Raw genomic sequence first — 13,812 nt, 5'->3', positions numbered from 1 at the left:
AGGACCGCTGCGTGGTCTGTGGGCGAGAGGGGTGCCAGGCCGCCAAGTACCGCTGTCCAGGCTGCCGGGAGAGATAGTGGGTAGCAGGGCGCACTCTGCTTATGCTCAGATGCCGCTTGGGTGAGGGTGAGGGGCTTCCTGCTGCTCCCGGGGTCTGGCATTTGCAAGGGGGAGGGAAAGGGGCTTAGAGGCTCTTGGGGGTGGGAAGGGAGGGTCACGTTGGAGGGGGGACTGGACTAAGGAGGCTTGAAGTTGCTTTGCAAGAACGGGGGTGCTCGATTGATTTATGTACTATTTTCCGGCGTATAAAACGACTGGGCGTATGAGATGACCCCTAACTTTTGAGAAGATTTTCATGGGTTAAAAAGTCATCTTATACGCCGGAAAATACGGTAGCCAAAGTCTAGGAACTAGTAGGTGGAGTAAAGCCGGAATCTTAGAATTTCAAGGCCAGTGTGATCTAGTATTGATCTAGTGTGATCTAGCCATAATAGGTAGATAAGGCCATGAAATCAACTGCACAGAAAGCCTAAAGCTGCTTTTACTGATATTGTCTATAAAAACAATGTTCAATTACTAGAAATATTCAAATCAAATAAGAAGAATTTTGGTTTTACAAATAGAAGCTTTCCATGGCAATGATTTGTATGTATTTAAGACTAATGAAATATTTTTAAAGGGCCAAATTAATCTAGATTCCAATGTGGTTTTACTAAGTCAGCATTAAATTGTCTCACTCTCCAATACTGTCAATATTATTTTATATCAGAGTGCCTTCATTACCTCATGTTTGGATTATTGCAATGCACTCTACATGGGACTGTAGGCACACTTCCTCAGTGGCTGCTCCAGCCCTTTGGAACAGCTTCCTACCTGAGATCTGAGGGATCCCTATCCTTTTAGCCTTCTGGAGGGCTGTGAAGATCTGATTCTTCCTCCAAGCAATGGGCAAGGATGGGGGTTGAGCTGCAAGGATGTTTGGTCAGGGAAGGGTGCTTTTGTTTTTAACCATGTTTTTATCGTGAGCCACCTAAAGTTATTATATGATGTAAATGACCATATAAGTCCTATAGGTTTTTTTTTCTTTTTCCTTTTACAACCCTGTAATCCCTTTTAGCGGGGTGGAGTCAGGGCAACTGAATGGAGCTGAGCATTTACTGTGCTATCCTGACACCAAGGCGCAGTGTGCAGCAGATGCTTTCTCCTTGTGCCCTGATAGAAGAAAATCTGACAGCTGCTTAGGATTGAACTCTCAACCTTCTGAAGTCAGAGACAAGTGTCTTCACCTCTAGGCCACCACACTGTTTTAGGTAAATAACCTAAGTAAATAAATAAATATATAAATAAATAAATTCTCATGTACAGGTGCTTTAAGAAGACAGAAAATTTCAATTTTCCATTTTTCCCAAGTCCTGATTTTCAATTTCCTGAAGAAGGACATCCACATCAAGCCATTTTCCCCCCCAAAATTATTAAATGCCCATTGTGACATCATGATTCAGTCTCCACACTTACATATCAGTGTGTGAAAGGAGATGACTCTGTATCATGACATCATGAAGCAGATTTCATATTTGCCCTACCTGCAAAGCTGAGGTTTGTGGCTCTTTGGGGGGATAATATAGCATTTTCTTGATACAGGAAAATCCTTGCATTTCAGAATTTCCATGTCATAAATATTCTTACAATTTGCTTTAATACAATTTTGAATGACAAAGGTTTTTTTAAAAAAATTTGGAGCGATCCATAGTTCTTTCAAGAACAAAAACAAGTTGATCATTCTGCTAAATATATCCAATCTCCATACAAGATTTTATTAGGGAAAGTTTCATCTTCACATTATTAACTGTAGCAAGAAAAATATAGCATTAAATAATGAAAAGTTTACTTCATTTACCATCTCTTTAAGAACTTGCAATTACCAAATATGAAATACAGGTAATCTTCAACTTACCACTACAACTGAGCCCAAAGTTTCTGTTGCTAAGTAAGTTCAGTGAGTCTTTTTCCTATAATGTGATTTTCTTTGGTATAGTTGTTAAGTGAATCACAACAGCTGTTAAATTAGTAACATGGTTATTAAGTGAATCTGAGTTCCCCATTGCCTTTGCTTGTCAGAAGGTCGCAAAAGGTGGTCACATGACCCTGGGACACTGCAACCATCATAAATACATGCCAGTTGCGAAGGGTCTGAATTTTGATCACGTGGCCATGGGGATGCTGTACTAGTTATAAGTTTGAAAAAGGGTTGCAAGCCACTTTTTATTAATGCCATTGTAACTTTGAATGGTCACTAATTGAGTGATCATGAGTTGAGGACCTTCTGTAGTGATTTATTCAAAACTGAAGAAGCTTCTTGGATGAGAAGTGAATTGTCTTCAAAGAAAAACAAGAAAGTCCAGTTGAAAAAGCACCTTTGGGACAACCATGACCTGGATGACTGAGAATCTCCATAGACTTACCTGTAGTGACATTGGAAACCCTGGAACATCAATCAAAGCCATTAAAAGATCAAAGCAAAGCAAGAAGTAACTCTTTCTTTAAAAAAGGTGAATTCAATCATGCAGCCTCACCCAACTATTTGCCTTCCAGGTGTGCAGGGGTTGTGGCTCCTAGCATATCATTTATTTTTGAATAAGTAGCTGCTTTTTCTTAAATATTAGAAGTAAATTATCCCATTAGATTTTTAATTTTCCTAACTTTTCTGTTGCTGGGTTTTCTTTTTCTTCAATAAATGTGAGGTTTCTCCCCATTCTGTTGATATCTCCATTTTGTATGGAAATGGGGCCATTTTGGCAACATAAGGTCCTACCCTGGAGAATTTGTGCATAATGAATGCATAAAAGCATTCATTAACAAATAGCCCCAAAAATTAAAAAACAGAAGCATAGCCAAATCAAAAATATAAGAAAAAAATCCAATATCTAACAATTCAGATACAGTTTTCCAAGTTTTCATGGTGTTTCTCTGTCATTTATCTCATCTGATGTATAGCTCTACTTTGTGATACACGGCCAGTGAACATGAATATTACTCAATATAAATGTCTCTATTTTCCATGTTTTGATCTTTCCTTCAAGTTTATTTAGCTAGGCTTTAGTGGTATAGTGTAAACATCCTGTATTCATTATAAGCTTTTTCTATGAGTGATGCTCTATGGAATTTCTGGAGGAACGAATAAAGGCCTTTAAAATGTTTCAGACTTCCAGACACTCCTAGAGACCACAGGCTATTTGTGTAGCAAGTAGGAATACAATATTTAAAGGACATTAAAGAGGAAGGGTGGAGAAATACCTTCCTTCTTCTAGGAAGTTATTAAGCAACTAAAGGCTAGGGAGCCAACTGGCTCCGTTTTCCTGCCCTTTGTTTTTCCGACACATCACTTTGACTGCTGAGGACTACAAAGAGCAACCCTGCAAAGTCTGACACAAATAAATGTAGGTCAGAAGCCGGCAGCAATATGTCGGAATTTCAATTTCAAAAAGCTTTTTGAGATACAGACACTTTGTAAAACGTGAAAAAAAAAACTATAAAACATTTACTGGCACCTCGTTCGGCCTAGACCTGAAAGTTAGATTTCGGAACCCTATATATTCAGTGGGACTCTTATTAAAGCTATAATTTCTTTTAGCCATTTCCATCTTTCTTTCCAAATTCAACTTGTGCATCTAAATTTTGTGTCATGAAAGATAGGAAGAAGGGATGCAAAGATTTTCCCTTGGGGACATTCATTATACAGCTAGTCCTCAGCTTACAACAGTTCATTTAGTGACTGTTCGAAGTGGCAATGGCATTGAAAAAAGCGACTGATGACCATTTTTCACACTTATGACCACTGCAGATTCCCATGATAAAAATTCAGATACTTGGCAACTGACTCATATTTATGCTGGTTGCAATATCCCAAGCTCATGTTGTCATCTTTTGCAACCCTCTGACCAGCAAAGTCAATGGGAAGCCAGACCCACTTAACAACTGTGTTACTAACTTAACAATTGTGATGCTTCACTGAACAAGTGTGGCAAGAAAGGTTGTAAAATAAGGCAAAACTCACTTAACTAATATCTTGCTTAGCAACTGAAATTTTGGGCTCAGTTCAGGTCATAAGTTGGAGACTAACCATATTATTCATCTCCTCCCCCCCTTGCCTCTTTAATGTTATAAAGGAATAGTAACAATAATATTATTATTATTACAGATTGCTTGGTAACTAGTTTGAAAATTTCTTTTCTTTTATTTCAGATTTATTTTGAAGATTCTCCTTTTGTTGCATACTATACCCTTGTGGAGTAGATTTGGATGAATGATTTATTAGCACAATTCTCTCTAATGAGCTTTATTATGACTGATGATTCTTATTTAAACCTCCAAGGCCATACCCTTTACTCTTAACTTTGCACTAATTACCATGATCCATCAGGTGCTAATAGGCTTCAGAAACAAAAGAAAGAAAAGCAAGATTTATTTATTTATTTATAAATAAATTTATAATTTATAATCCATACTTTTTATTTCTCTGTAGATCGTCCACTATTCCACTGGTTTTGCAGATGTTTCCGGCATTTGTTTACTAGCTCTACCTCTTTATAACTGACTAGCTGTTCCCTTCGACTATTGTAGTGAAAACAATAGTAACTGGGTAGTATCTATGCCTGTTTCTTGTTCCTCCTCCACCTTCTTCACGGCTAGGCTGAGAGGTAGTGATGGGCCCAGAGAAATTCAGTTACTTTCTGTGACTGAGGGTGAACGTAAAGATGGGTCTCCTTATTGCCAATCTGGCATTTACAACCCTATACCACATGGTTCTTCATGTGGTTGTTATGTCCAAGGACTATCATACCGTAAACTACTTTGAAAACCAGTTTAAATAAAGCTTGAGATAAAGTGTTTAAAATAAGCACATGAAGAAATAATGAGATAACATGTCATTCTATATGCTGCAATCTACACATTTCATAAGAGGAAGAAACCTTATGCACCTTCTTCAAACTTGCTGGCAATTTTGAAAGATGTAGTCCCAACACAAGGCTGCCTTCCTATACTGCAGACATGTCAAACACAAGGCCCGGGGGCCGGATCCGGCCCGCGAAGTGGTTTCATGTGGCCCGCGAAGCCATTCTGGAAACAGTGAGGGAACGGCCCCCGCTGCCTTGGCCCTGGCCCAGAGACCCTCCTCCTGCCAGAGACCCTCAGATCTGTCCCACTCCTGCCCAGGCCCCCATAGGCACCCTTGATGCGAACGATGTAGAGCTGGCCATGCCCATCCAGTAGGCCATACGCACTCTAGCCACGCCCACTCAGTAGGCCATACACACTCTAGCCACGCCCACCCAGTAGGCCATGCCCACCCTCGCCACACCCACCCGGCCCCCTGAGGGCAACCGCAATGCTGATGCGGCCCTCAATGAAATTGAGTTTGACACCCCTGCTATACTGTATCTAGTTGGTTTGTTGGTGCTTTTAGCAAAGTTAGATTCTGATAAACATCACATTTATTTGGGATCAGAATAGCATTTGGGAATACTTGCCTGAAGTAATTCTTAGAACCCAAACTCAAATCTTTTTGGATAATCTATAAATATTGATTTACTTCACAATGAGAACTCATGACAAATTTAATGCTTTAACTTGCCCTTGATAGTCTCTTTTTAGGCAGCCTATTTTATCCACTTATTTATTTAATCCATTATTGAATGCAATGCAACTTTTCCTTCAATGAAAGAACAATTACTCAAGCATGGGATGAGTTCAATCAGAAATGAAGAATAATTCAGGAATAATAATTAGTGTTCATGCTTTCTGTTTTAGGTTGCCTTAATGGAATTCATCTCTACAGTTATTTTAAATGGGAATTTGCAGAAGGCATCCTGAACTAAAGGATATTATCATGGTCATTTCAGCGTGGGTTTTATTTTTCCTGTTAACTAAATTTAATAAGCATACAGACTTGATATCCGTTAAGAGAAATGACTCAGAAAGTAATGACTATGACCAATTCTAAAAAAGAAAGGATTGGTTCTAGAGAAGGCATTTCATGAATTACGGGATTCCTATCAAGTGGAAAATGCTGCTGATCTAGCAGAGCTTATGTTGCATAGAAAGGAGAAGAGAAAAGGCAATTGTCATCATGCTTCATGAGGACCATGTACTATATCATTCCAGGAGGACCGCTAACATATAATAGTCTAACCACAAGAAAATATGACTTTGTTATAAATTCTGTCAGAATTATTTTTTGTTTTCAAAAAAAGTACTAATCAAAGAGCAAAGCCAGTCAATGCCAGTTTAATGTTCAAAGCTAAAAGAAAAACTGGTTATGAAGTAATCCCAAGAGTAGCTCTGAATGTCAGAAGGCAGATAGGTCTAGGAACAATGAGATCGGGATGATTTGCTAGAATGTGGTGTTACCAAGAGCTGGTAAATGATTTGGGAAATGATTTGGGAAATCAGTTGGGAAAATGATTTTTTTATGCTTTGAAAATGCAAGCAGACAGTAACTAGAGACATGTAACACACTTGTACTGCAAAGACTAATTGCTGACAGTACCATTTATACATGTCCTATTAATAGCACAGCAGGACATTCACAGATGACATGTTCAAACAAATATTGCCCGTAACTATTTCAGAATCCTTTATTTAGGAGCATTAAACAGTTCTCTAAAGCAAAGCTAAACAACTTTTTAAAATACGTTACTTCTTAAAAGCAAAATATTGTTACTAGCATTTCCCCCTAAATGACTGTGGTGTTCAACACCATCTTTACATGTTTTTTAAAAAATCTGTTCTTCAAATTATGGGAGGGAGGGAGGGAGAGAGGGGGAGAGAGAGAGAGAGAGAGAGAGAGAGAGAGAGAGAGAGAGAGAGAGAGAGAGAGAGAGAGAGAGAGAGAGAGAGAGAGAGAGAGAGAGAGAGAGAGAGAGAGAGAGAGAACACAGCATTGTGGGCCAACTGATAATTTGCACTGGTAAGTAAATAGAAATCTGTGCAAAAAGGAGTTTGCACTCAAGGAAAAGGTTCTGGAGCAATTTATTTTGTTCTTTCTTGTTCATCCAAAATGACCACAAGAAGAATATGTGCAGGCACTTTCCTTAAACCATTGTTTATGTAAGAGCCAGTTTGGTCCAATAGTTAAGGCACCAGACTACAAAGTGGGAGACTGTGAATTCAAGTTCTGTCTTAGTTATGAAAGTCAGCTGGGTGACCTTGGGCCAGTCACTCTCTCTCAGCCCAACTCACCTCACACGGTTGTTGTTCAGGGGACAATAGAAGAAGGAAGGTGTATTCTCCTTCTCCAAGGTATATTTTCACCTTGATCTATTTGTAAAAATAATAAGGGTGGGGTACAAATAAAAATGTGAGAACTTCCTATCAAGCTTTTGATCAATAATATGCTGATGAGAAAATTCAGAGCAAAGCTTGATCTTCCTCTGTTCTTCCCTTATGATGTTGACCTTTTGCCCTATCAATAATGTACAAATTTAACCTGGGCAGGGGGGAAAATGTCAGTTTAGATAAATGGCAATTAAGATCCACACAAAAGAAATTTGGCAGAATCACACAAACTGTCTTCATCATATCATGGCGTCACTGTACAAAGTACCAGTGTTCATAATTCTTCCTGTCAATAAACTTTAAAAATTGCTAGTTATATCTAAAACAAACACCTATGTAGCTTTTTATATCTGGAGAAATATGTTCAAAATATCAAACTTTTGTATCTGGAAAAAAATGTTCAATATACCAAACTTGAGGCACAACCATTGAAAATCATTTTTCATGTATCAAAGACTAAGCAACAGGCAGATGGTGTAGCTCTGGAGATCGACATGCTAACCACATCCTGTCTCTAATGCCAAGAAGGATGGGAGGAGTTAAGAAGTAGAGCCACTAACTACTGACATTCTACCCTGTGGACAAAATACACAGCTTCTCACCAGTGATGCAGGTCATTAAGTTACTGTATTGGCAGCACAATGTCAATGTGCTAACCATTCCACTCCATTTCAGCACTGGAGAAAGATGCGAGTATACTGTATGGCACGGATCCAGTTCCAGATAGTGCAGTGAAATTCCCTGTCTGGAACTCTGGTGTGCCACAATAACAGTCTTGTTTATATTAAGACAGGCTTCTATACTCCCAAAGCATACCTCCATTTTCCACAATTGTGGCATATGTTACACAAAAACTGAAAAAGAATTAATGATCCATTCTGATAAAATCATAGCGTTTGAGTATAAAAGTATAGACTTTCAGATAGAAGTGTTATATAAAGTATAATTTGTTACAGATGAGCAATCAAACGTTACTTTGCTGTAATAACATGGTTCTGCGTTCTCTCTCCCTCTGGTCTTCCTTTCTATATTGCTCTTCCAATTTTTGCTTTTCAGGGTCCGTACTATATAATGTACAGTCGATGCTTCTTCGGATCAGCTCAAATTGACTAAAATCTGCAACATATTTTCCATTCTGTGAAAGAGAAATCACAGGCAGGAATTCAAAACCCCAGAAAATTTCCTCTGGAATATATGAGGTTCGGCTCTGGCATACAGCACTCGTGGATTCCACTGTGGCATTCAAAAGGATAATGAGTTCAAAATCCTTTTCCTTTAGATTTTGGGGTGTCAGGTCACTTAAAGGGCTGCTGTCATCCAAAACGTGGTAAAAAGTCAGAGGTAGAATCAAGAAAGGGCTTTCTGAGGATGAATCCACATGGAATTTGACACTAGCTTGCTTTAGCAGAATCCTTTCTCCTTCTTTGGTTTCATAGGTCTGAAGAAGTTTTCCAGTTAGCTGGCACTGAATCAGGAGGCTCTTTCTCATGTTTGCTACACGGATTACAAGGCACAGCTGTCCATTGTGTTTGGTTATGACAGCACAATGACTGAACTTAATGGTCTCCGCTCTTTTTTTAGGTCTAGCAATTTTGGCCAGGAAAGTTCCAGTAATGAATATCTCAATCAAGGTAGTGAGAACTAACTGGGCCACTAAGAGAAATATGGCATGAGGGCATTCTTCAGTGATAACCCGGAAGCCATAACCAATGGTTGTTTGGGATTCCAAAGAAAAGAGAAATGCTCCGGTTAGCGAATCTACATTCATGACACAAGGGACATGTTTTTGAGAGTATCTGCTCTCTTCCAGATCTCCATGAAGAAATGCAATGGCATAGTAAATGACGCCAAACAGAAACCAAGTCATGATGAAAGTAGCAGCAAACAATGTAAGTTTGTATCTCCATTTCATGTCAATAACTGTGGTCCACAGGTCCTGAAGATAAAGCAGGTAAATACCATCTATCTTGTCAATCCTGATATTGCTGTGACCACTTTTAGACATGACACGAGGTTTGTTTCTCTTCATTTTAGCACTGATGCTGCCATTGACTAGTGAGGCTTGTGACATACTTATCTGTGTTGTTTCCATTACCTGTTCTTCAGACCTAGAGAGAGAGAGGAGGGGGGGATAATAGTTACTGTCTAAAAAGCACCCCAAGATATTCTGATAGTAGATGCCAAAAGTAAACCATGGAAATTTAATATCATCCACATAGGTAAAATTGATTATATAATAAGAATATTATAAATGAAATTTGTCACTGGCAACATGCAACGAAGTGAACAGAAAGTAGCGGCAACGTTTTCTGCTTCTGTGTCAGTGTAAGCGATAAGTCTTTGCTTTAACAAATCAATCCTATTTACAATTCTGAATTTTCTCATATTTAGTAGGCAAGACAAGAAAATAATTAATTAATAAACCAAACTTGATCTATTGATTTACTTTTAATTTCCCAGCCTCATTCTCCCCCAATCTGTTCTGTATTCTACCTTACCTCCCCCCCACCCTGAAAATTTTAAATAAGCATTTTGATCATGAGTTTTACAAATCATACTTCACAGATAGTAGGGTCAAAAGGAAAAGAAAAGCTAGCAGCTTTGTAAGTGCACAGAAAGAAATATTTGAACCTGAAAATTCTTCAAGGCTGTTTTTATCATGAGCCTCTCCAATTTCAAAGACTCAGCAGAAAACAGGAGGTCATTCACAAATTTAGCTTTCTAGCACTAGGGCCCATCACATAGCAAATACAGAAGGCATTAAATGGAACCAAAAAAGGACACAATATCCAGAACCAGACAGTGGTTACGTAGTATAAAGCAAGAGCAAGTTAAGAGGAGTTTCCAATAACAAAACTTCCTGAACTTAAAAAAAAGAAAGAAAGAAAACACAACCCACACACACCCTCTGAACTCGCATCCTTTGTACTCTGGCAGTTGTTGATGATAGTATTATTTTGTTCCATTGTTTTGCTTCAGGAGAGAGCTTTAATAAGTAGTTCATTTTTATGAAGCACAGAGGGGGTGTGGGAAACATACTTGTCCCTGGTGTAACTACTTAAAGAACATTTCTGGAAACCAAATATGAATTTGTAGTAGATATTCCTGCCAACCCATGATAACGGTGTAATTATTCATTAGTGCAACTTTCCTGTTTTGTCAGTAAAAATATTTATGTTTGCACCCATAACTGAATAACTGCTGGCAGGCTGAAAATAAATTAACATTTATTTTTACTTCCTTGAACGGTTTACATACAACTCCTGAACCTCCAAACAACCAAAGGAATTGACGTTCTCTGTAAGCATGACTGCAAAGTCAATATGCACACCCAAAGATGCACACTGTGCAAGATATCCAGATAATAAACCGGAAAAGGAGATTCAAAATCTTAGTGCTGCAAACAAGAATAATAAAGAAAGGGAGAGAGCAGCTTATTAGAAATACTTTTTGGAGAAACTAATATTGCAGAGATAAAAAAAGGAAATGCATCTGAGAAAATGACGCGAAAATCATCATGAACAAAATATTTTAAAAACTAATATATGGCACAGAAAATCAAGAGAATTCACTGTCTTGCCCGATTTTGGACAGAGAAAAAAAATGTCCCAGGAAATTTTCAAGGAAGAATTTTTCTCTCTTCTTCCCATGTCTTGTTCTCCTTTAATCTCTAAACTTGGCTGATCATGGGTGATTCTCTATTAACAAGTCACTGTCACAGAGGTTATTGTTTCTTATATGACTATCATTCATAAATGTCTTTATCAATGAAAGGCCAAATCTTGGAAAGTGGTACAGTATGAACCCGTAGAGAGCTTAGAACATTTTGCTTTCAATATTTGTGTAACTTTCTCAAAGCTAGATATTATGCTAGGAATAACTACAGCTATGGAATTTTCACTGTGTTAACAGACAAATAATTTAATTAATATCTTTCAAGAAGAGGTAATAATTACCAAAATTGAAAATTTCTTTGTAAAGGGTGTGTGTGTTAATTATTATGGAGAAACTAATAATTTTTTTTCCTTACTGGACAAAGGCTATAGATATCCCTGCTGTGCAGGCAAAATATGATGAGTTCAAATTCCTGGCTTTTCAAAATAGGCCTGGAGGAGTGCAATGCCTAGAGATCTTCTGCCAGTCTGTAGATAATCTAGAACTAGATGAATGAAGGTAAATGTCAATGTTAATATAGTCCTCCTTGGTATATAACTATTGAGGTGTTAATAGAAATTCCTGCATTTCAATTTCTCCATAGCTTGTTGGCACAACAATATCCTGAAACTAGTTTAAAAAGAAACATACAAAAACTTTTTAAAAAGAAGCCCCTTTCCTTTCAATGTCATTATTAAACATGCCTGATTTTGTAAATCTTACACTGCCTTAGGAAGTGATGTCTGTCAAGAAGGAAAAAAAAAGTTGTCCTCATTTCTTAAACTCTGATTCCAGATGTTGTCAGGCTGAGCTTCAAAGAAGATTTGTTGAGTCTGGGACCCTTGAGGGCTACAAATCAGCCCATATTAATTTTTTGAGGTATGTGACAAGCTGGCTGAAGATTTGTGAATTTCCAAGACAAGACAAAGCAGTTTCCCTGGATAGCACTTTGAGTGCTATAGCTCCAGGCTCTTTCTTACAAATTTTAAAAAAACCTCCCAAGCACCAACAGCCTGTCCCTGCAAGACCTACAAAGATAAACTGCCTTATTCTTTGTCAGTCTTTCTCATCCCACTGGTCCAGGGACTTTTTTTGCTCACCATGTTTCAAAGCAGTCTCTTTTCTATTACCAGTGTTCTAAACCTATGCATTTCTGGATTTTGACCCATAAACATTTAAGTATTAGAATAGCATCTCACCAGTCCTTGGTGTCTTCCTCTCTCCATTTGTGTTTCTTTATTAGGTAACATTCATGTATCATTTTAGTCACTTCCTTTCATGTCCTGGAATGGATCCCATCCGATCCTGGCCTCTTCTATTCCCCTGGCTTCCTGCATTCTGTTTCTTTCATCATCTCTCTTCTCACATGGTCCTGAATTCCTGTTGTTTATAACTTAAAACCCAAAGAAATGCATATCAAGAATTCCCCTTCTTCTCTCTGCCATTTTTATCAGATTAAAGGAGGGTTGCAGGGAATGCTACACTCTCATGTTTATTGGATGTTCATTTCCAGTGCAATGACAGTTGCCTATACTAGCTGTACAAGAGGAAAAGACCCTGAAGCACGTAGTAAATGTCTCCTCTGAAACAATCTCTCCCCCCCTTCCACCTCCTTCCTCCCAATTTTGACTGACTTACGCCTGGAAGCATGAAAGATCACATTCTTTCCAAACCTCTGCTTTGTTTATTCCTATTTCTCTGTCGTAACACTGGGTATTCCAGCTACTTCTATAAATGTGGGTCCATTTCGGAATCTTTTCAATGCCAGTAACACATGGTGGGTCTATGTGTTCTCCAATCCAATTTTGAGGTAAGATTTAAAAAAAAAACTTTTTAAAATTAAAATTCTCCTGTCATGAATTGTCAGATCCTCCTCCTTTCTGAGACTGTGACATACAGAGAAAAAGAGAATGGATTTGACTTTCCTGCCTCTAACTATCTCCTATGGTTCATATGATATAAATAATGCATGTTGATGTGGGAAATGTTTCTTGAAACTCATAAAGCTGAGGAATGAGAATGTTGGAATCAAGTTGATGTAGTTCCTATAACTTCTGAAGCGAGGACTGGGCCATTGGTAAAAATGAGTTTTAAGAGGAGTGTTATATGAGGCTACACCTCCATGTGCATTCATGTATTTGTAGGAAAGGGACATGAAAATGTTATTAATTGTGGGTTTTTCTATGACAGTTTTTCTTCCTATTTAACTAGTATGACCAATAAATCATAAGATGTAACAGCTCAATGACTTGTTAGAAGCCTCAACATTCTTCCCATTTATCTCTCCTCTCAAAAAGCAAAAAACAAAAAATCCAATTCCCAGAGAAGACAAATAATCAAGATGGAATGTTATACACCAGTAAATGTATCCTGAGTTTTTGTGTTGCTCAGTGGTAGGCTCAACAACTTGTGTTTCAGATAATTGCAATTAACTTTAGGAAGGTTTATCCTGCAGGAATATTCTTATCATATTGATTTCAATGTTTTAAATATCCTCCTCGTTAAAAATAATCTAGGCTTCATACATCTCTAGAAATATGTCCCTACTTTTCCTTTATCAACTACTAAAGATAGACTTTGAATACTGTAGCTTCAAATTCAGAACTGAAATATAGGTACTTTCAGAGAGATCTTTCTAAAAAGCCATATAAAACTGATACATAAAACCAGTGCTTTTTTTGTAAAAGAAAAAGGTGATGGAACTCACACATGTCATACAACCCGCCTTGCCTACTCTACAAGGTTCAATCCAAAAAAGGTGCTGGAACTCCGTTCTGAGCGTTCTATGAGAAAAAAAGCCCTGCGTAAAACTATATTTTACAC

The 13,812-nt window shown here is 38.0% G+C and overlaps 1 protein-coding gene across 1 annotated transcript; it reads right to left on the bottom strand.

The window, feature by feature from the left end:
- Positions 1–8,299: 8,299 nt before the first annotated feature.
- Positions 8,300–9,436, bottom strand: KCNJ15 (potassium inwardly rectifying channel subfamily J member 15; the record flags this gene model as incomplete). The annotated part of the gene is made up of 1 exon (XM_081327127.1): positions 8,300–9,436. Exon 1 carries the CDS (start codon positions 9,425–9,427, stop codon positions 8,300–8,302), a length of 1,128 nt encoding a protein of 375 aa, XP_081183253.1. The 5' UTR covers positions 9,428–9,436.
- Between the last annotated feature and the right edge of the window lie 4,376 nt (positions 9,437–13,812).

Source organism: Vipera berus, assembly GCF_964194415.1.
Source record: "Vipera berus genome assembly, chromosome: 4".
NCBI lineage: Eukaryota > Metazoa > Chordata > Lepidosauria > Squamata > Viperidae > Vipera > Vipera berus.
This window is presented reverse-complemented; position numbering and strand designations above follow the sequence as displayed.